General features: G+C 48.4%; 1 protein-coding gene across 2 annotated transcripts in view; it reads left to right on the top strand.

Annotated features, from left to right (window-relative positions):
* The window catches only part of LOC144107763 (uncharacterized), an 80,215-nt gene that overhangs the window by 48,842 nt on the left and 9,057 nt on the right, over positions 1 to 22,316 (top strand). For both annotated transcript variants that reach the window (XM_077640929.1, XM_077640930.1), the window contains exons 3-6: positions 2,400 to 2,503; positions 17,645 to 17,823; positions 20,005 to 20,218; positions 21,037 to 21,216. In XM_077640929.1, coding sequence (XP_077497055.1) covers positions 2,400 to 2,503; positions 17,645 to 17,823; positions 20,005 to 20,218; positions 21,037 to 21,216 — 677 coding nt within the window. The remainder of the gene's footprint in view (positions 1 to 2,399; positions 2,504 to 17,644; positions 17,824 to 20,004; positions 20,219 to 21,036; positions 21,217 to 22,316) is intronic.

Raw genomic sequence — 22,316 nt, forward strand, 5'->3', positions numbered from 1 at the left:
AAACAATGGTTATAAGGAAGGAATGACGATTCACCTTTGGAAGCTCGGTCAACACTGGCTATAACGAAGCTACGGCTATAACGACGTGATCGCCCTCAACTTCGTTACAGCGAGCTTCAACTGTACATATACCTTTACTTTGACATACATCCTCCCTATAGAAACGCACTACACTGAAGTGAGCGGGCAGACCAGATATCGGTAAGAAGTGGGAATAAACAGGAAGAATTTGCCTTTCCTCACTCCTAGCATATTACCTGCGTTTATTCTCTCTTTCATCCATGAGTAACTGAAATACTGCCTGATATAATCGTTCAAACTCCAGTTTGGCATTTAAGACTCCAAACTCAAGCGCCCAATCATGGTACTAGAGCTGGAAGAAGAAGCAGGAAAACATGGGCGAATCCCTAAGGCGGTCTGTAGCTCTCCCAGATATCAACTGGCCTTGAGACGACGCGGCTAAACGACGTGGCTGGGGATGTTTTTAGAGACCACGCGATCGATCCGGCGCAGACGTTGCGCGCCTGTTTTAGTTCTAAGCGAAAGTAGAGAAAACTCACAACTAGAACCACTACTCGGACTAGTACGCTGAATCCTGCTCTGGTCAGGTAACAGCGACTCGAAGAATTGAGTGTGCCTACTGGAGACGCGGTCTTTTAGTTAGCTTTCAAAAAAAAAATGTGAAAGTGAACATTTGTCATAGGCTCAGCGCAAGAACCCTATATTGTTAGCTTAGGAGAGTGAAGAAAAAGCAAACAAAGCAATCCAATTCATAAATCTTGCCGCGCGTCTGAACATGTAGAGCTTACGCGGTTGATAAATGGGTTCTTTTTTACGCCAATTCAACAGAACGACAGCACATTTAAGTACGGTCTAGCACAGATTACGAAAATTCGAGACCCCTTTCTGTGAGAGTACGTGAAGACATTCTTTGCTTGCTTCTAAGGACGCAATAAAATATACATAGGGTATGATTCCCTTATTTGTTGGAAATGCCATAGCATTGTACATTCTTTTCCCAGAAGTGACGTCAAGTCCGGTCTGGTGACTTCATTACCCTCTATCCAATGGACGAATCTTATGACGGAAGACGCATTTGGGCCTCATGGGGATTCTAATGCTGTTTTATCAAAAATAAGTTCCCCTACTCGCACACATTCACACTAAACATATGAATGTAAAGCACTTAATCCGTGTGTGGATAACTTGATACAGTAAAGAAAAAATACCTTAACCGGAAACAGACCTCTTGAGAACCTAGCTGTTAGCGTTGCTTGAACAAAAAACTCTCACACTTTCTGACCCCTCTTGGAGGAAAATGTGACGCCAGCGCATGGATTTTCTTTCACGATGGACTATGACTACGGCGCTAGCTTTTTAGTTTGGTGAAAGTGCCTTATATAACTGTGGCTGTAAAACTTACAAGAAAAACCTGTGATACTTTGTTTTACTTGTTCGTGAAAGCAATATTTCTGTTTGGCCTTCTCATTTGCGCATTAAGCACGGAAGCAGCCGCACCGTGGAAAGCTTTCAACAGCATTGCATGAAAAGGAAGACAACGAAACAAAGAATGGAGACGCACTTCCGCCCAAACATGCAATGGTATTTAAGCTAGAGGAAAGTCTATTGGAGAGATAGATCTAGGATTACCTGATACCTGATTTAATAGCTGCTGCTGGTCCTTGGAACCAAGATATTGAACTTGTTTTTGGAATATGGCGAATAATAATACTTAATAATTGGTTTTTGGGGGGAAAGGAAATGGCGCAGTATCTGTCTCATATATCGTTGGGCACCTGAACCGCGCCATAAGGGAAGGGTAAAGAAGGGAGTGAAAGAAGAAAGCGGTGCCGTAGTGGAGGGCTCCGGAATAATTTCGACCACCTGGGGATCTTTAACGTGCACTGACATCGCACAGCACACGGGCGCCTTAGCGTTTTTCCTCCATAAAAACGCAGCCGCCGCGGTCGGGTTCGAACCAGGGAACTCCGGACCAGTAGTCGAGCGCGCTAACCACTGAGCCACCGCGGCGGGTCCCGTGCACTTCTATTTTCCTGACAGCAGCAGTACAGTACAGAACAGTACAGTAGTAAGTAGACAAGGACTGCAGCAAAGCACCGTATTTTCGTTTTCACGCCCAAGCACACGTGGCGTTGGACGCATTTTCACTTGTTTTTCCCAGTTGTTTCACGCTGCCTATATATAAGAACCTGGACACGCCCTGTCGACTACTCCATCGATTTTTATCTTTTTCCTGGTTTAATTCAATAACCCGCGTCGTCGTCGCTGCTGTGTGAACAAAAAAAAAGAAAAAAGAAAAACCAGTTGGCCGGGGCATCACAGCTTTCATGAGAGTGCCGTCAACCGTGTCTCACCCGTTTCCTCCTCCACCGGTGCAGGTGTTCGGGCGAGGTGCACTGCCTGTTCAGTCTGAGCCGGGACCAGGCCGAGCGGCGCTGCAGGGGCGAGGGTTCGGTGCTGGTGCGCTACCGGTGCCTGCACGGTGAGTGAGCTTGTCCTATTGCTGTTTAGATTGGAGCGTGCGTGTTTCAGTATATTAATAATAATAATAATAATAATAATAATAATAATAATAATAATAATAATAATAATAATAATAATAATAATAATAATAATAATAATAATAATAATTGGTTTTGGGGAAAGGAAATGGCGCAGTATCTGTCTTATATATCGTTGGACACCTGAACCGCGCCGTATTGGAAGGGACTAAGGAGGGAGTGAAAGAAGAAACGAAGAAGGAGGTACCGTAGTGAAGGGCTCCGGAATAATTCCGACCACCTGGGGATCTTTAACGTGCACTGACACCGCACAGCACACGAGCGCTTCAGCGTTTTGCCTCCATAAAACCGCAGCCGCCGCGGTCGAATTCGAACCCAGGAACACTGGATCAGTAGCCGAGCGCCGTAACCACTGAGCCAACGCGGCAGGTGTGCTTCAGTCTGCTGTTTGCATATTTTGTCCGTGTGATGCCGTCTAGCCGGTCCCTTTCGTGCGCAGAGAAGCTGAACCTTAGTTCTCAAACGTGCAGGTCTCGCGAATCAGGTACAAATTTTACCGCTTGAACAGGAACAAGGGTTCATTTGTTTATTCAAATACCCTATAAACACACAAGCTAGAGTTACATAAGGGGAGTGCAACAATGGTTTACAATACACACAACACATTAAAACAGAAAAAAAATTGCACGTAAAGTAATTTCGTCACTGCAGGCAACCTGTACTGCTGTGTAATATTCACAGCCTTAGGCAGCACTTTAGCTATTAACAAAGGCGACGTGGTCAGTGAGAGACGACACGTTTTCCAGGAGCTTATTCCAGTAGCGAATGGCGAGAAGCTATGAGTTAGAGAAAATGTTTGTTCTTGAAAAAATTGGCTGCACATTGTGCGGGTGATCTAATCGCCGAAATACATGATGAGCTGGTGCTGTGTGTTAAATAAGCATTATGCGCTGCACGACCATAACTTCTATTGATGCCTCTTTGGCACGTTGTGGCCTTAGTTGCCTCTCTGCCACAAAGTTGCAGAGGGTATTTTTAGTCCTACAGAAGTATGTGACAATAAGCGCCATTTTTAAGCCCATCTTTTCTAGCTAGGGTTGCTGTTGGATTTCAATTAACCGGAGAATTGCGAAAAATATATTAAGGAAGTCAGCAGTTAAGCTTGAACCGTCAGGTAGAGGAAGGCCAGTGGACGTGATGTAGTGAGACAGAGTGAGCAGTGAGAGGTCCTACCTATCTGTGCCAAGTGATGACAGCAGATCCAGATAATGCGTAAGAAGTCGTCAGGAGAACAGAACGGTATGGAGGAAAAACGCCAAGGCGCCCGTGTGCTGTGCGATGTCAGTGCACGTTAAAGATCCCCAGGTGGTCGAAATTATTCCCGAGCCCTCCACTACGGCACCTCTCCCTTCCTTTCTACTTTCACTCCCTCCTTTACCCTTCCCTTACGGCGCGGTTCAGGTGTCCAACGATATATGAGACAGACACTGCGCCATTTCCTTTCCCCCCAAAACCAATTATTATTATTAAGAACAGAACGGGTGGGGGCGCATATGAAAGATATAGCCCCAGACTTACGAAGAGAAGCTTACCAATATTGGTGAAAAGAAAAGTACATATGGCGCAGAAACTTGGAGGCTAACGAAAAGGGTTGCAATGATGTGTACAATGCAGCGAGCTGTAGAACGGAAGATGATAGGTGTATAGCATTAAGAAACATGAGAGACCAGATTGTATTAGAGAACATGCTCACGTTAATTATGTCCTAACAGAGCTCAATAGGGACGGACTTTAAGAGAACACAAACGTAGCAGGAGCGGAAGAAAGTCAGGATGGCAGATCGAATTAGAAAGCTTGCAATAATAATAATAATAATAATAATAATAATAATAATAATTGGTTTTTGGGGAAAGGAAATGGCGCAGTATCTTCCTCATATATCGGCGGACACCTGAACCGCGCCGTAAGGGAAGGGATAAAGAGGGGAGTGAAAGAAAGGAAAGAAGAGGCGCCGTAGTGGAGAGCTCCGGAATAATTTCGACCATCTGGGGATCTTTAAAGTGCACTGACATCGCACAACACACGGGCGCCTTAGCGTTTTTCCTCCATAATAACTCGGCCGCCGCGGTCGGGTTCGATCCCGTGAACTCCGGATCAGCAGTCGAGCGCGCTAACCACTGAGCCACCGCGGCGGGTCAGAAAGCTTGCAAGGATAGGGTAACTGCGACGGGCGTGAGACAGGGCTAATTTGAGGGATATGGGAGAAGCCTTTGTCCTGCAATGGAATTGTAGCTAGGCTAATGATGATGGCTCTGAGCAACCGAGTACAATTATTTAACTGTTTTTGGCACTTAAGCGAGATCACGTGTGGTTACTGATTACAATGCTACGAAGCTTTCAAACGAAATAGCGCAGTAGATAACTTCGGTAAATATGCGATAATTTATTCAGGGGTGGATAAGAAAAGAAAGTGCGGAAGAGGGTGTTGGCGTGTTATGAAGCTGAGAGCAAATGTTGCTTAATATTGGCATTTCGCCTCCATCGAAACATGTCCTCTGCGGCTGGAATTCGATGACGCGAGAACCTTGGGTTTAGCAGCGGAACGACGAATCAACTGAGGATTACGTACGCCACGGCAGGTCCCGTGATCAAGTTTACATCTCTGGAACGATAAGATGCTGCACGCTGATATGAAGGTAAGCAAAACATCGACGACAACAACTCCTTTTATATAATCTTACAGACAAGAGTATCTTCGAACTTCGGGAGTCAAAACGAAGGACGACGCGACGGAAAGGAACCAACTTCCCCGAGTGTGTGGAGTTTGTCTCTGAGATAACATGAGACAGTGCTGCCGCTTCTATGCGTACCCTACACGCGCCGCAGATCGGCTCCGTTCATTAGGCGCAGTAGAGAGGAGGGCGCGCCTGGAAGGCCTCCCCTCGACGTCGAACGCGGCCTGGCACGGATCAGCGGCCCGCTGTTAATCAGCCCCCGGCGGCAAACGGCTAGCCGAAGTGCGCGCAGCCAAATCCGGTAGGCACACAGACACACGCGCGGGCGGGGGGGGGGGGGGGGGGGGGGAGTGCTTTATGCGCGTACGACCTCGCGGATTAAGACGCGCGCGGCCGTGTAGCGCGCACAGGTATCGACCGCGTACGCTGTGTTAGCCGTGGCCGGATCGGCCGTTTCTGACTAATTACGTGCAGCGTGGAGCAGATGCTGTCGTGTACGCGGTTGCTTCGGGACAGCAGGGAAATAAGTGTGAGTTGAACTACACTGAATTTCCCACACGTAATTCATTGCTATCTTAGTAATTACTTACTAATTACTTCGTTATTTCTCCCCTAGTAATTACTACCTTATTTCGAAACAGCTCCGCCTTGTGGCTACTTTCTAACACACTGGACTAATCTCAATTCTCTGCGAAACTGTGTGTGGTACTGCCTCCGCTGTGGTCGGCGTCAACTCCGTGCACACCTGCTGGCCGAAGAGGAGGACATTCTCGAGGTGTTTTGGTTTTGTTTGTGGAGTTTAATGTCCCAAAGCGACTCAGGATACGAATTACACCGTAGTGGAGGGCTCCGGAATATTTAGACCACCCGGGAATCTTTAACGTGCAATGACTTCACACAGTACACGAGTCACTAGCATTTCGCCTCCATCGAAATGCGACCGCCGCGGCCGGGATCGAACTCGCGTCTTTCTGGTTGGCGGCCGAGCGCCGTAACCACTGAGCCACCGCGGCGGCTATTCTCTAGGTGGGCGAGGCACGTTATTAACGCGTGGACCGCTGTGTGACTCTGATCGGCAGAGTTTTTTTGTGGTCCCCTGATTCGATGTATAGTACCCTCTATTTAATTCAAGTAGTAGACGTATGGCACACGTTAGGACTACCTATTTGTGTACGCTCCGGCTCTTTTTGTTACCCATCATCTCCATGGAGAGGTCTGCACTTATTTCCCTATTAGCCTTTTCGCTCCTTTCAGTTCCGTTGCTGTAGTTTTTGTTAGGGTCTATTAATTAATAAAATAACAATGACAGGAAAATATGTTGCTAGCCGCGGCATCTGCCATCGAAAACTACAGTATCTGAGCTGCGATTAGCGGGGATAAAAAGACAAAGAGAGGACAGGAAGAGGGAAAGAAAGGAAACAATTGCTTTTGAGGAAAGCAAAGGGAGCAGCAACTGTTTCACTTCTCACCGGACACCGGAAGCGTGCATCGCGGGAAAGAATGAAGGTGGGACTCACAGAAGTAATAAAAGAGGTGCCGTAGTGGAGGGCTCCGGAATAATTTTTTCCACCTCGGTATCTTTAACGTGCACTGACATCGCACAGCACAGGGATACCGGCCTATTGCGTTTCGCCTCCACCTTGACGCGGCCTCCGCAGTCGGGATTGAACCCGGGTACTCCGGATCAGTAGCAAAGCGCCCTATCCACTGAGCCACCACGGCGGGTCACTCCCTTCCTCACACCGCCATTCTGGTGCTTACTCAGAGTAAGACAGTTATTTATCACGGATTTCTTTTTGTCGTGACCTCCTCCTGCTCCTCATGTGATCTAAATGGGCGCGCGGGTAGGGGTGTGGGTTGAAAGGGGTGGCATCTTGGGAGGGAGCGAGAGGTCTGAAAGTATTTTACTGCGTTACCATTACTAACCTCTCTTTGCCGAAATCTGTCTGTTTTTTGTGTTATGCCGCCGCCATCCTCCAGGGTGCCTCCGCCCACAGTCCACCTTTGTCCCTCACCCATCTGCACCCTTCGGAATCCTGCACCCCACCACCATAAAAGCCGTTCAGCCTCCCGAAGCTGCACACACAATCCACCGCCCCTTCACCCTCCAGAAGACAATCACCTATCTTCACCGTCCAGAAGTAAGCAGCCGCCCACCACAAACCAACACACTTCCACCCACCATCGAACACCAAACTCCACCCTCCAGACGCCTTCATTCACGAGAACCCCACGCAGCATTCGAACGAAAAAGCTACGGCGAAATACAATTCGAGGACGCAACGGGAATACGATCACTGTAGTAGTGAAATGGACAACCAGTACTGCTAATGCACATTTGTCGCATCACATTTGTCGCATGGCCACATTTAGTGCGAAAGCGATAATTTATTTATTTATTTATTTATTAGCAATACTGTAAGCCTTTGACAGGTCTATACAGGCAGTGGGTTACAAAGGTATTCACAATGTACAACACTTTGTAAAATATATTAACACTAGAACTTGTTATCTGAAACAGAACATCATTCCAACCAAAATCAAACGGTAGAAAAAAAAAAGAAAAAAAGCTTCCGCGTTATGGCACTGAGTGAAACAAAGATTCTACCTTATTGACAAAGCTAGACACAGAATCGTCGTCAACAACATCCCCCGGCAAGGAATTCCAAATCTCTACGGACGACGGAAAAAAAGAAAACTTAAAAGTATTGCACCGTGTGACGTATGGCCGGATGTGCTTATCATGATTTTTTCGTTTAGTGTGACGGTGTGGTGGCTGCAGATACTGATCTTTATTGATACGGAGCGACCCATGGTAAAGCATGAAAAGAAACTTCATGGCGGCAACGCGACGCCTGCTCGCAAGTGTGGGAATGCCTGCTTGTGTTCTAAGAGCACTGACACTTTCAAACCGGGAGTATTTCGTGTAGATAAATCGTAGTGCTTTATTTTGCACCCTTTCCAAGCAATCTATCAGGTACTGTTGATGCGGGTTCCAGACTATGCTACCATACTCCAGAATTGGTCGGACTAGAGTTTTGTAGGCTTTAAGTTTTACTTCAGGAGGAGCCTTGCCTAATTTTCTTCGTAAAAATCCTAGTGTTTTAAACGCTTTTGCACAGGTGTTGTTAATATGTACATCCCATTTCATTGTGCGTGTAAGTGTTACCCCTAAATACTTAACAGTGTCTGTTTGGCTGAGAACGGACCCCCCTAATGTGTAGCTAAACCTTAACAACGATTTTTTATGACATGACTTCTGCGTTTATTTTCATGCCCCACGTTTCGCACCAGAGAGCAATGTTATTTAATGACAGATTGAGTTTCCATTGATCCTCGACTCCCCGCACGACTGTGTAAATCACGCAGTCGTCAGCAAAAAGTCTGATTTTCACTCCATTGACAATACAAAAGCTAACATCATTAATATATATAAGGAATAATAAAGGTCCTAGGACGGATCCCTGCGGTACACCTGAAATTACTTCGAGGTTCTCCGATTCATTATTATTTATAACTACATATTGGGTGCGATTTGACATATAAGCTTGTATCCATGCTATTACTTCCGAATTAATGCCAATGAGCTTTAGTTTGTGAATTAATTTACAGTGCACAACACGGTCATAAGCCTTAGAAAAATCAATAAAAATGCTGTCAACTTAACGCGGTCCCAACCAAAAATCTTGTGTGAATCCTCGGAGTAACTCGGACAAGTTCGGTGGAGTGTCGCGCTACCTGTAGCCAATGGGAAAGTGACCTTGAGGGGGGACCTTAGCCGAAGCTCGCATAGCAACAGACCATGCAGAAATAAATACCGTCGCGACTGGGTCTCGAACCCCCGGCGGCGTGAACAGATCAGATTCGCTGGAGCACTACGCTATCGCCGCAGCCGATCACACCTCGTGTTAAACTGCACAGCGCTCTTGTGTTGCAGTTTAGCACGAGGTGTGATCGGCTGCGGCGATAGCATAGTGCTCCAGCGAATCTGATCTGTTCGCGCCGCCGGGGGTTCGAAACCCAGTGGCGGCAATATTTATTTATTTCTGCATGGGCTGTTGCTATGCGAGCTTCTACTGCAACACACTCCCTGAGCTGTGCACCCGCCGCGGTGGCTCAGTGGTTAGGGCGCTCGGCTACTGATCCGGAGTTTCCGGTTCGAACCCGACCGCGGCTGCCGCGTTCCGATGGAGGCGAAACGCTAAGCCGCCCGTGGGCTGTGCGATGTCAGCGCACGCTAAAGATACCCAGGTGGTCGAAATTATTCCGGAGCCCTCCACTACGGCACGTCTCTCGTTCTTTCTTCTTTTACTTCCTCGTTTATCCCTTCCCTTACGGCGCGGTTCAGGGGTCCGCCGATATGTGAGACAGATACTGCGCCATTTCCTTTCCCCAAAACACAGTTTTCATTTTTTTTCGCTGTGCATTTCACGTCGTCGTCTTCATAAACTTGCCTCTGCGGCTTGTATAGATAAGATCAGATTAACCTCGTTCAGATCCTAACCTGAGTCTAATACCGTCGCCAGATGTGCCGACGACACAGTAAAGGAAAGCCATGAGCCAACCAGGTTAAGTACATGCTTTCGCTCGACTACTCGGTTTAATTACGTTAAAAATCCACCACTTTTTTTACGCAAATCTGCATCGTATGAATTTAGCACAGTGCATCGAAGGAGGTCATCCATTGTAAGTTGAAGTGTCTCCGTCTGTTCATCGCTTCCCACTTCCCTACGTTTTCTGCCATCAAAAAATTATTTAGTTTATAATCCGCTGGGTGATTCAAGTGCCTAAACAAGCGTTTCTACCTGTGCGCACTGTTTGCATGCATTGACGCGGAACCTCATCGGAGAGCAGAAGCCAAGCTATGACATGCCTTAGACGGTCTGCAACCCTGCATGGTATATTTGCTCATTAGAGGTCTGCGTTTACAAGCGCCCATGCCACTGCGGGTTCATGTTCTTGTACGCGTATCCAGAGGGAAACACGCTCGTTTCTAACTGATCGCCCGTGCTCATGTACCCTGCTCCATGTACTGGAGTTTTACGTTTACGTCGCCGCGCCCAGTAAGGTTCGTGCTACTGTCTCGTAACGACGTCACTGCCGCGCCCTGGTTCTCGCACGATGGAACTACGCTGAAGCAACCTTAGATGCCCCCCCCCCCCCCCTTTATATCGACAGTCGTTATATATGTGCCTTAGTATAGAACATGGTACCAGCGCAAGAAACAAGGACGAAGGGAGAAGACAACACGAACGGCGGTTTTACCGGTGTTCGTGTTGTCTTCTACCGCGTTATATCAGTGACATCAAATCAATAACATCGTCGATAAAGATTATTGCATGACGGTTGAGTGGCAAATCTAGAAGCGCGATTTTTTGCAATCTGGCAGAGGAACTCGCCGCGGTGGCTCAGTGGTTAGGGCGCTCGGCTACTGATCCGGAGTTCCCGGGTTCGAACCCGACCGCGGCGGCTGCGTTTTTATGGAGGCAAAACGCTAAGGCGCCCGTATGCTGTGCGATGTCAGTGGACGTTAAAGATCCCCAGGTGGTCGAATTATTCCTGAGGCCTCCACTACGGCACTTCTCTCTTCCTTTCTTCTTTCACTCCCTCCTTTATCCCGTTCCTTACGGCGCGGTTCAGGTGTCCAACGATGTATGAGACAGATACTGCGCCATTTCCTTTCCCCCCCAATACCAATGTGATGACCCCCATAATGCGCAGGTCCACACGGGACGGAGAGGCAAAGAGACACCGTATGGCTCAGTTTAAACAAACAGGTATATTCAATAATTACACATGATTAAGATTATACATCAGAGGCTGGGGCGTCCGAGCTTACGTGCCGACGACTTCATGGGGGCGATGGAGTGGCTCCGGAGTTGGGCTCGAGCGGTTGCTGGCAGAAGCTGCACGCCGTCGGGCTTCGGCGCTGAAGGCCCTCTTGGCGAACGATGTCGTCCTGAGCGTGTATGCAGTAGAATTTCAATAGTCGTCCGTTTCTTCGAGGATGGTTCACAAACCCTTCCTCTAGTGTCGTTCGGCTTGGAAGATGAACAGGAGGCGAGCTTGTAGATGATGACAGCAGAGCATAATTTTACAACATACATATACAGAGAGTTAAACTGAAAAAGCAGAACTGAATTTACAAAAGAACAAACTTTGCACTACTTTACTCATCGACCGGGCAGGTTAGTGCCTAAGTAGCATCACATTACATGCTAAGCATGGAGCCCCAGCTCAGACTCGACTGCATCCGTTTACATGTGCTTTTAAGCACTTGATTAACAAAGGACTAAGGGCGGTCATTTCCAGTGGCCCGCCCAAAGCATCAATTCTCCAATCCAAAATAACATGCGAGATGGGGACCACCCCTTGGGTTGGGCTTAGCCTCGAACCCAGAGTCTGTTAACAATACAAACTAAATAAACAACAAAAACGCCACCACTCTCTCTCAAGTGAGAGTATACACAGGCTCTCTCTTCGGAGCTAATTCACTAGCGCCTGTCTTTCCACATTCTTGGCGAGTACTGCCTGTCCGCCATGACAGGTGTCCGTCACGGCCCTTCTGGGAATGCGCTTTTGTTCACGAGGCACGGCGGGAAGCTGTGGGTGCCTTCCCGGCGATAGCCCACGTCGAAAGGGGAAGGAGGGAAAGAATGTTGTCTTCGCGGTAGCGCATAGCGTCGGCTGTGGTACGGCGCGCTCTGGCCCGCTGACAGCTCCCTTGTCCTGGAATGTGCCCGGAAATTGGGGAGGATAAAGCCTGTTTCCCCGGGGCGGCGGCGGGTCCGGTTGTTCTGGTCGTCATTCAAAGAGCATGGCTGGGTAATTGATGATGCCGCTGTCACGGGTCTCCGTCTACGCCGCGCCGTCGAACGTGGATCCTCGTAGCACACACGGAATGTCACACCAATTATTATTACTATTAAGCTATAGGTGAGCAAGACCCGGCGTTGATCATGCTGCTCACAAGCTAGTGGACTCTAATCACGAATGCGCCTATATGCAAGTAAAAAGGGAGTAATCTGTCCTCCAGCGTACTCCCTTTTATAAAAGGGAGTGCGCTAGAGAACAGTTTACTCCCTTACTCCTTCCTGCTTAGAATGTATATATTACTTTTTACTGTCACGCCAGTTTCAGTGCTCAAAGATGAGCTCTTAAGCGTTTTATTCAAGTCCAGGAATCTTACACATCAATTTCGAAAGTTGGAATATTGTAAGGTACTTTTATGAAATATTGAAGGTTATGGTCCATTCTTCCGACGCGTAGGAAAGTCTCTCTTTTAAAATTTGTCCATAACTCGCATCGAGTATAGTTAACACTGTCATAGCAAATCTATAAGGATTGTTTTTGGCGATATCAAAAACATTAATAACAAAAATGTAAGCCTGCCGAGGGGAGATGCGGATATATTGATTGGTATACTGAAATCTTACGATATATGAAAAAAGTGCGTTGATAAACTATTTCCTGTTGCAAAATGTGCTTGTCCAGAACTTCCGGGTATGTTTTCGTGCTCGTAAATTTTATTTACCACTTGCTACTTCAAATTTTGAATATTCATTTCTATTCGTGTGCATAAGTGGAAAGTGAAAACGCCTTTTCCCGCGCACTGTTTTCACGGAGGAATTAACTGGGCCTGGTGCTCTCATTACGTTCGCAAGCAGTCAATGAAAGACATGTGAAGAATTTAAGGCCTCTATTGTTAAAATTTTTTTTGTCTCATTCCATTCGGCTCTTAGCACCTGCCTGCCTTACTGACTGATTGCATAGGCAGCGAGCTACATGGCAATAATTAAGTGCAAAAAGGATAAGAATAAATTTAAATAAGAATGCAACAATCATGCAGTAACCAACAATCACAACGCATGCAGTGAACAGAAAATTCAGTTTATTGGTTTTAACTATGCACTTCATGATTTCATCGTTTTCAATCGCTTTCTTATCAACCAGAGGAAAAAAAACATAGACGGTCAATGTCATAGCCGCTAGCAACTTCGCACAGTGGAACATATTATGCACGTGACCAACAACGAGTCTTTTCTTAAGTCACGCACGTTCTCTGCAAATGATACAAGCATTGGAGCATTATGCCAGGCCAACAACTTCTCCGATACTCCGAGACGGATACAACTCAAGAATGAGGCGGCTTTTTCCCAGCCAATGGCGTCTGCTGATTATCATGAGCCTGCAAGTGTGACAAAGCAGCGAGTGGCAGAATTAAAGGGGATAGTCCCTCCCTCCTTGGTCGGGGGGTAGTACCCTTCCTGCATTGTCACGCTAGACTGTTCATGAGAATCAATCGACGCCATTGGCTCGGAGGGGGTTCTTTAACGGGAAGAACCCGCTTCGTTCTTGAGTTGTATTCGTCTATAGTTAATCAGGAGCTGGGGCAGATTATAATCTACAACTAGAGTAGCTTAGAAACTTGCAAGCGACGCTCTCTCCGGTGTCTGAAAATTGGTTTTGCGGAAAGGAAATGACGCAGTAACTGTCTCACATATCTCGGTGGACACCTGAACCGCGCCCGGGAAGGTATAAAGGAGTGAATGAAAGAAGAAAGGAAGAAAGCGCTGCCGTAGTGGAGGACTTCGGAATAATTTTGACCACCTGGGGATCTTTGACGTGCACTGACATCGCACAGCACACGGGTGCCTTTTGCATTTTGTCTCCATCGAAACGCGGCCGCCGCGGTCAGGCTCGAACCCGGGCGCTCCGGCTCAGTAGCCGAGCGCCTCAAACACTGAGCCACCGCGGCGGGAAACTTTCACTTCGTGAAAAAAAATAACCACGTAATAAGCGCGTTCACGCTTAGCAGCAGCTCCACGCCAGTTTTCCGGAACAGACAAAAAACAACAACAAAAGAGTGAAATCAATAGCCACCTTACATCTGATGCGACGTGCAATTTACATAGAGAGGCCCTATGTGCCTCTCCCCGATCACGAACACCACGTGTCGCAGCTGGTCGCTAACCATACAGGCAAAAATGAACGACGCTCCACAAAGCTGGCAACGAAGAGGCACGACAGCTCCAACCCTTTCCTGCTTTGTTAACCCATATGCGTTTTCGGAATGTTACGCTCAAAAAAAAAAAAAAAAACGTACGAAGAGAGAAAAAGTAGCTCGCGGTAAGTCGCGAGTTGAAATCCAACCAGTGTGAAATCCGTTTCGCAGAAGCACGTACTGTAGTTCTCGAATGCCCAGACTTTTTCCGAGTAGCATTTTCGTCCACAGGAGGGAGCCACTTGTAAGCTCCTGCTGTGCTTGCCGGAAGAAAACGCGCTTCCACTTCCTACGCGCTGAGCTAACTTAACGCGAACGACAGAAGGGGGAAGCAGTGCGCATTAGGAGCACCGCGTGAGCTGGAGTTCGCGAAGGTAAACAGCTTTCCTCGTTCTTCGTCTTTTCCGTCTTGTTGATACTGTGTACGACACCTGGGACGAATGGATCCCGCTGTTTCCTCAAAGCCAGACTGCGTCCGATGAATCTTTGTTGTTGTTGTTTTTTCTGTACTCTCTGAGTTGATTCGCAGGGAAACTAATAATAAGTAAATTCTATAATCTGTTCGAAATTTTCAAGGAAGAGGCCTGACGAGGTTGAGCGGCGCGTTCCTATTTGGACTGAGGAAACGGCGGGGCTGTCTGTATACAGTTTCGTTGTGAGAGTAGGGTCCTCGTTTTTGCGCCAGTTTTTCTTGCCGGCTCACACCTTTGTAGTTGAGTTACGAGGTAGCTGTATGCTCCTAAGGTGGTTGTTTGGTCGCAATTCAAACACGTTTTGGTAACAGCATGACGTAACCCCCCAAAATATAACTTCTGCTCTGGACAGTTTCACGCATCCAGGACCTGAATGTGCTGTACGAGATGCTGTTGTCAGTATATCTTATCTCCTATGAAGGAAAAGCAGGCATATTCGAAGCACGCAGAATCTTTGCCTCTAAGCGCCCATTTGATACCCGAAATGTTATGAAAATATACATCAAGTTAATGCTGAATAAAACGCTTTCGGAGGCACGTTCGTTCACTGCGTGGCACAGTTGAGCGCATCAAATTCAACGCAACGAGCCATGGAAAGAAAAATGATAGGTGCAACCTTTAGAGACCGGAAGTGGGCAGAGTGGGTGAGGGAACAAACGCGTGTTAATGATATCGTAGTCGAAATGAGGAAGGAAAGGGCTTGGGCCGGGCATGTAATGCGAAGGCAAGATAACCGCTGGTCCTTATGGGTAACGGAGTGGGCTCGAAGAGAAGGCAATCGTATAGCTGGGGGCGGCGGAAGCCTAGGTGGGCGGATGAGATTAAGAAGTTTGCGGGGAGAGGGTGTCGGTAGCTGGCACAGGACAAGGTTAATTGGAGAGACATGGGACAGACCTTTGCCCTGCAGTGGGTGTAGTCAGGCTGATGATGATGATGATGACGTAAGCATCCAACAGAACCAACGGGGACAAGTGCTTAGTTTCCGGGGTGTATCGAGTCTGCACACAAGCCATAGGGATCGTGCCGACTGGCCTATTGGAATACATGTGCCGCCGGGTACCACCCAGTGATGAAAAACCGGGTTCCTGTTCCCATTTTTTAGTGTGGCAACAAACCGCATGACGTCTGACGTAATCGAAATTAAAACAAAGGAAGATTTTGTGGAAATAACTGGAGGGGACACTTAAGCTCCGCCTTAAGGGTACGACGCGATAGCGTTAGGGGGTTAGTGCGCATATATGCAAAACACGCCATTCTCTGCTTTACATTCATAGACCCCTGGGAATCATCACACCGCTTCTGGCGCAGCGGTTAAGCGATGCGCCACTGCCCTGCGATGGCAAGTGATGCCATCGTTGGCGCTTGTGCGACCCAGGTTACTTTTCGCGGACAACCTCTCGCGAGCAATCATTAATTTAACTGCCACTTGCCACGGTGCGCAGTTTGCTCGGCCAGGTTATGATGACGCCACAAGGCCACGTGACCTATCGGTGGCCCACCTGCCTGTAAGGTTGTTTCCCTGGGAATTTTTCGTGAATTTTTCGCTCACGGTCAACGACGGCGACGATGGATTTTCTGCATCACGAGCTCCTTAACGCTATCGTATTAAAACTTCACAGAGACATCCAATTCCATTATGTGTTGGAATGCGATGGCAATAGCACTTGTGGATGCCTTTACCGGACGCGACGTCACTTCCGGCCTAGAGACATCCCTGCAGCCAATGTGAATGCTTCTTCTGGTGGAGTCACTTCCCTCCGTCCGATGGGCGAATTTTATGACCGACGACGTATTTTGGCTCCGGGAGGCTTCTGATTAGAAATGCAGCGGCTGCTCGATTCTTCTGCGCCTTATACAATGGACACGGCGCTTACACGCGATGGATGTCTGCGTCTTTTAGATCCCGCTAAGACTGCTGGTATGTGCATGTACGGTTAACGTCCAGAAACTGCACATGGAATGTGAGAGACGCTGTGATGGAGTGCTCCGAGCATTAATTTCGACCACCTGGGGTTCGTGAACATGCACTGACATCGCGCAACACAGACAGGTTTCCACACTTCGCCTCCATCGAAATGGGGCCACTGCTGCCAGGATACCATTCTGCAACGTTGAGCTCACCAGTCAAGCAAGATCAGTCTAGCGGATTAATGGTTTCCTGTGTGTGGTGTTCTGCGTGGCAGCTATCGCAGGCCAACTTATAGAATTCCAGAAGAAGGATAATAAGGGCTGGTCGGTAGAGCCAAGGGGTTTGCTTCTAAGCTGTTTAGCGGGGCTCCCTAGCACATCTAGCAGTCCAAAGCTTTGGGGTATTGATGACGCGAAGCCATTCCTCTTTTGAGATGGTACTGTCTCTGTGGATGCATAACGAGGCATACAGAAGGCCTCATCAGCAAACACCTCGGACCGTATATTTTCGGCGGGGGGTGTACATATCGACGGAAAAGAAATGACAGTGCCGCAGCGGTGGCCGAGTGGTTTATATGGCGCTCGGCTGCTGGCTCGGAAGACGCGGGTTCGATCCCGGCCGCGGCGGTCGAATTTCGATGGAGGCGAAATTCTAGAGGCCCGTGTACTGCGCGATGTCAGTGCACGTTAAAGAACCCCAGGTGGTCAAAATTTCCGGAGCCCTTCACTACCGCGTCTCTCATAGCCTTAGCCGCTTTGGGACGTTAAACCCCCGTAAACCAAACCATAAACCAACCAGAAATGACAGCGCTTTTTAAAGACGGAACAGAGAACGAGACAGACACCTGCGCTGGTGTCTGTCTCGTTTTCTGTCCCGTCTTCAAAAAGCGCTGTCATTTCATTCAACTTATAGGAACATGTGTGAAGGTTAAGTCACGAGCACTGGTCTCCTAATAACGGACATTTCTGATCTCGCCTCTTTCCCGCGGCCTCTCTGTGCAGAGCGCTGGCTGATGCACAAGTGCGGCTCTCACGTGCGGACACCCACCGAGGGCTACCTCTCCTCCCCGGGGTTCCCGCACTTCTACCCTGCGCTCTCCAACTGCTCCTGGCTCCTGGAGGCCTCTCCGGGACAGACCATCACGCTCAGGGTGCTGGACGTGTCCATCAGGCCGCCCAGGGTGAGCACGCCTATGATACGCTTTTAAAGCAGAACGCCAAGTCCGGTCCGAACTACTGAGAGATACCAACAACCTGTACGTCGAGGGCGTGCGGTCTCTAGAGTGGCATTACAGGCTGTCGCATGCACAGAGCCAGCAAACCGACCTTTATAACAGGTGGCATAGTTTGGCTAGGAAGGAACGAGGATTAAGTTGATGCGACGGGCTATAGCCTGTGCGCAGGCCTCAGGCTTCGACGGCGGGAAAAGGTGAATAGAGATAGGTGTTCATCGCTCTGAGTGAATTTTCTAGGGAGGCCTTGAATTTAGTGCGCATAAACTTCCCAAGCAGCCAGGTGATCCGCCGAATATTGGAAGTATATTGGCAAAAGTTGATCCGACAAACTACCAGTGTGAAACCATTCGTTTCTAATATTGGGCTAATTATTTGTGCTGCTTGGGCTGAGGCAAGGAACTGTGCGTGATCTCGAGATCTCCAGTAATTGATGAAATTAGATTTCTTTTCAGGCGACCTTTTCTCAACAGCTATGCTACCTGCACCGGCAGAAAGCAGTATGCATGCGTTATGTTGCATATACAGTGGTTTACTATTAGTTTAACAAGTCCAGATGAATAGACTAGCCGCAGTTCCCACAGAGCCTTGATTACAGTCTTTCTGCAAGAGGGCTGCGCCGTGGGCATCATGCGAAAGCTGTGCTCCGCGATGTAGCGACAGCGTCTGATTGATTTTATGCTAAATAATGAACGGGAAAGTCTGAGTAAAGTACCTCTGCCCTGTAGTTAAAGTACCGTGACAGTGCTATTACAGCATTGCTATGTAATCGTAATAGTACCCTTATAGTGGCTGTGAAACGATAATAACGAAAATTTGCTCAACGAAACCAATTTTTCCTTGTCATTTTTGACACAGCTGCCTCCTATATTGGCCGACAATAAAGGTCTTTCTTTTCTGGTCGGACACAGCTAGTTCCGTAAATTTTGGCCTTCTTTCTTACTTTGCCTCTCTTTAGTGATATATGTAAGCAGCGACGAGTGCAGACGTTAAGGTATTTTGTCCACTTCGACCTCGCAAGAAAACTTTTGCTAGCAAAATCCCAGGACAGTTAGCAATGTGTACCGCGAAATTGAATGACAACTGTTGAGGTATATTCATTTCGCGTTAAATGGAAGTATAGAATTTGAGTGCTAAATGTTTCTATGGATGTTTTTAAGTAGTCTTTTTAGTTTTCCATTCCACCGATACAACTCGCGGCGCTACCATCGCTGATCATTTCCTAGGGCTGCGCATACGCAGCAGCCGCCGCAGACGGAGCATGCCAATTTGTCTTCTTCCCTTCTTGCCATACTCTTCCCTCCTCCTTCCGCGGTAACCACTCTTCAGGTTTTTCCTATCCGCCCTCAGGCTGCGCAATCCTCTCCTTTCGCCATACCTTCCTCCTCCCGCTGTAGATATATCCTCCGAATGGTTGTCGTGGTAGTTCTCCTTCCGGTTACGCACTGCTCCGCTGTCGCCATACTCTCCTTCCGCGGTAATCCTCATCCTCCTTCCACGGTAACTGCCCCCTGGTTACGCATTCCTCCGCTTTCCTCACACCTTCCACTTTCCACGGTAACTCTCCTCCTTCTTCTCCGGGGTTACCACCCTCCGGTTACGCCGACTGTTTCAGCTAAAACGCTGAACCAATCGAACCGGCTTATAACAGCTGTCGCTGTAAAACAGTAAGATAGTGACAAAGAATCACCAGACACCGCTGCGTAATGACGTCTGTACGTGCAAATTATGGTGGCAGAAACATCCCAGTGGATTCAAACAGTCGGAAGCCTTGTATTGCCTATATTCGTGCGTTGTTTGCCTACCGTTGTGTACCAGTAGCCGAAGAGGTTTGCTTCTGAGCCGGGCAGTGGCGCTGTTTGTAGCATCCGTGAAAACCCCTAACTTTCGGAGGGGTGACAACGACAAGCTCTTCTCATCTTCCCGATATTTCTGACCAGTTCTTATAAACAAGGTAACGTGTAAGTCTTGCAGAAGGTCGCGTATCGTCTAACGTTTCGGATATTAGTGGTCATGTGTTGGTGCACGTCTCCATCTCGCGTACATAGACAGCTGGCATTTCACTCCAGGTGGTCGCCCCGAAGGCGTTGCTTATTCTGGTGCCTGTACACTGCTCGCTTCTCACTGCAGCCTGGTGCTCCGGGCCCGCTGGGCGAGTCCCTGACAGAGGCCGACTGCGCTGAGGACGCACTGAGCGTGCTCGAGGACGGACGGCCGCTACTGGTCGCCTGCGGAGAGTCGCGTTTGAGCCTGCGCACACTGCGATCCACGGGACGCAGGCTGCTGGTCCGGTTCCGCACCAGGAACTTTGTGCCGGCCAGAGGATTCCTGCTCAAGTACAAGTGTGAGTGTGCCCCGCCTTCTGCAATCCGCACTTTTCACAATATGTGCCGCCCTCTGGTGGGTGTCGAAAATTCGGCTGCTACTGGTTGAAAACAAACGCACGTGGAAGACGCAGGAGCGATCTGGTTCCAATAGGAGCCAGCTGCGCCTGCGAAGTGGCAAGTGTGTGTGTGTGTGTGTGCTGGACAGTTACCGCCATCTGTCGCATGCGCTTGTCACTAACATGAACTCCGCATGTGCAATAGGAGCTGGCAGCTTTGTTTTCCACCAGTGTAGTTGGAGGACAAGAAGGGCGCATGCGCAGTGGGGCCTTGTGAAAAAGGCGGATTAAACATACTGTATGCGCTTTACACGACATTTGTAAACGAACTGTCAGCTCTCATATCACATAATAGTGACATTGAAGGACCTGTAATAGTAAGTGCATCGCATAAAGGCATGGTGGAGGACAAGTCGCTCTGCGTGAACAAATGAAATCATGTGCTGCTTAGACTTACGACAGAACTGTTTCCTGAATCGTAAACTGCGTTAGCAATCGAAGGTACTGGGTCGATTACGCACAGTGGGAACACTTGCGCTCATGGTTGTGTGGCTGGAGCAGCTGGCGCACTGTCGTGCCCTCTGAACGCTAACACGACGTCAGGATCCGCCGTCCGTGCGAGGTGCTCCCAGATGGCGCTGTGCAAGCTACTCAAATAATCTGCCTCAAGTGCTACCGCTATGAGTTGTACCGTCTGTATACTCGGGGATAGTGTCGAATTCATGGATTACGGACAAGGCTGGCAAATTAATGACCGGGATGCTCGTTGGACGACGCAGTCATGGGATGTCCGACACCTGCGGCACCACGGCTGGGCTACCTGGTGCACCGTGCCGAGGACACGGCTCTCTACAAGTGCTGCAAGGACCACCTGTTCAACGACACCCTCGCAGACACCAGGACGCTCGTCTGCCTCCGTGGAAACACCTGGAACGACAGCGTCCCCGAGACTTGCACCCGTAAGACGCTCTGTTCACGGAACAGCGATGGTTTTATAGCGTGTCTGTTCCTATCAAAATGATCTCGTTTCGTTGTTTCACGTACCGCTGTCCCTCAAATCCCAAGGTCGCGGTGTCGATACTCGCTGCGGCGGCCATGTCTCGATGGAGGCTAAACACAAAAAACGCCCGTGAGCTGTGTGATGTTTGTGCACATTAAAAAAAATCCCCAGGTGGTCTACATTCATCAAGAGCCTTCCACTACGGCGCCCTTCATATTCCATATGTCACTCCGGACGTTAAAGGACACAATTTATAGATTTCTCACAGTGATGTTTAAAGAAGAGTAGCAAGAGGATAAGGATGAAGGAGCGCATGCAGCAAAGCTATAAACCCAAATACAAGGTAATAGATGAACGGGAAGCGTAGCAGGGGGCGGCAGAGATTCAGTAGGGCGGATTAGATGTCAGTTTGCCTTTATCCTGCAATGGAAGTAGTGAGGTTGATAGCGATGACGATGAACGAACAGCAAGAGTATTGCGTAATGTTTCGGTGTGACCGCGGCCAGAAAACCCAGAGTGGCCGCGGCAGCGGTTAATTTTTCTTCTTAAAATATGGCACGTCACTAACGATTTGTTTTGTTGGTGCACGCATGGTTCGCTAAGCACGGCAGACTGCACTAGCCGCGCTCGTAATTTTCCGATTGCAGTGCTAAGCTGTCTTGAATAAAACTTTAGTCGGTTTCGTGGTCCATTTGCCTTTCCTGCTGAAAGAATATTCTCCATTTCCTTCAGGATTGCCCTTAGAAAGAGCATCAAAGGGACATATCGAATACAGTACAAAGCTGTATGGAGCTTTGCTAAAATGTGGCAGCTGAGGCGATTTAAAAAAAAAGATGAAGGTGGCATCCGAGCATCGGTGTATTTGCTCTTGTTTCCTTCGTACAGCGTTTGCTTTACCCTGCATCCAGATTTCTGGTCTGTGCCTGTAGGCTTCGGAAGCATTTCTCACTTTTTTGTTTTCTACAGTGGCGGAGTTGTCACGGCTTCGCTTAGCTCTAGAGAACATTCCTATAATAATCCCTATATGACAAGGCTTGCAAAATGGTGCTGAACATGGAC

The sequence above is a fragment of the Amblyomma americanum genome, chromosome 10 (genome assembly GCF_052857255.1).
Source record: "Amblyomma americanum isolate KBUSLIRL-KWMA chromosome 10, ASM5285725v1, whole genome shotgun sequence".
Classification (NCBI taxonomy): Eukaryota; Metazoa; Arthropoda; class Arachnida; order Ixodida; family Ixodidae; genus Amblyomma; species Amblyomma americanum.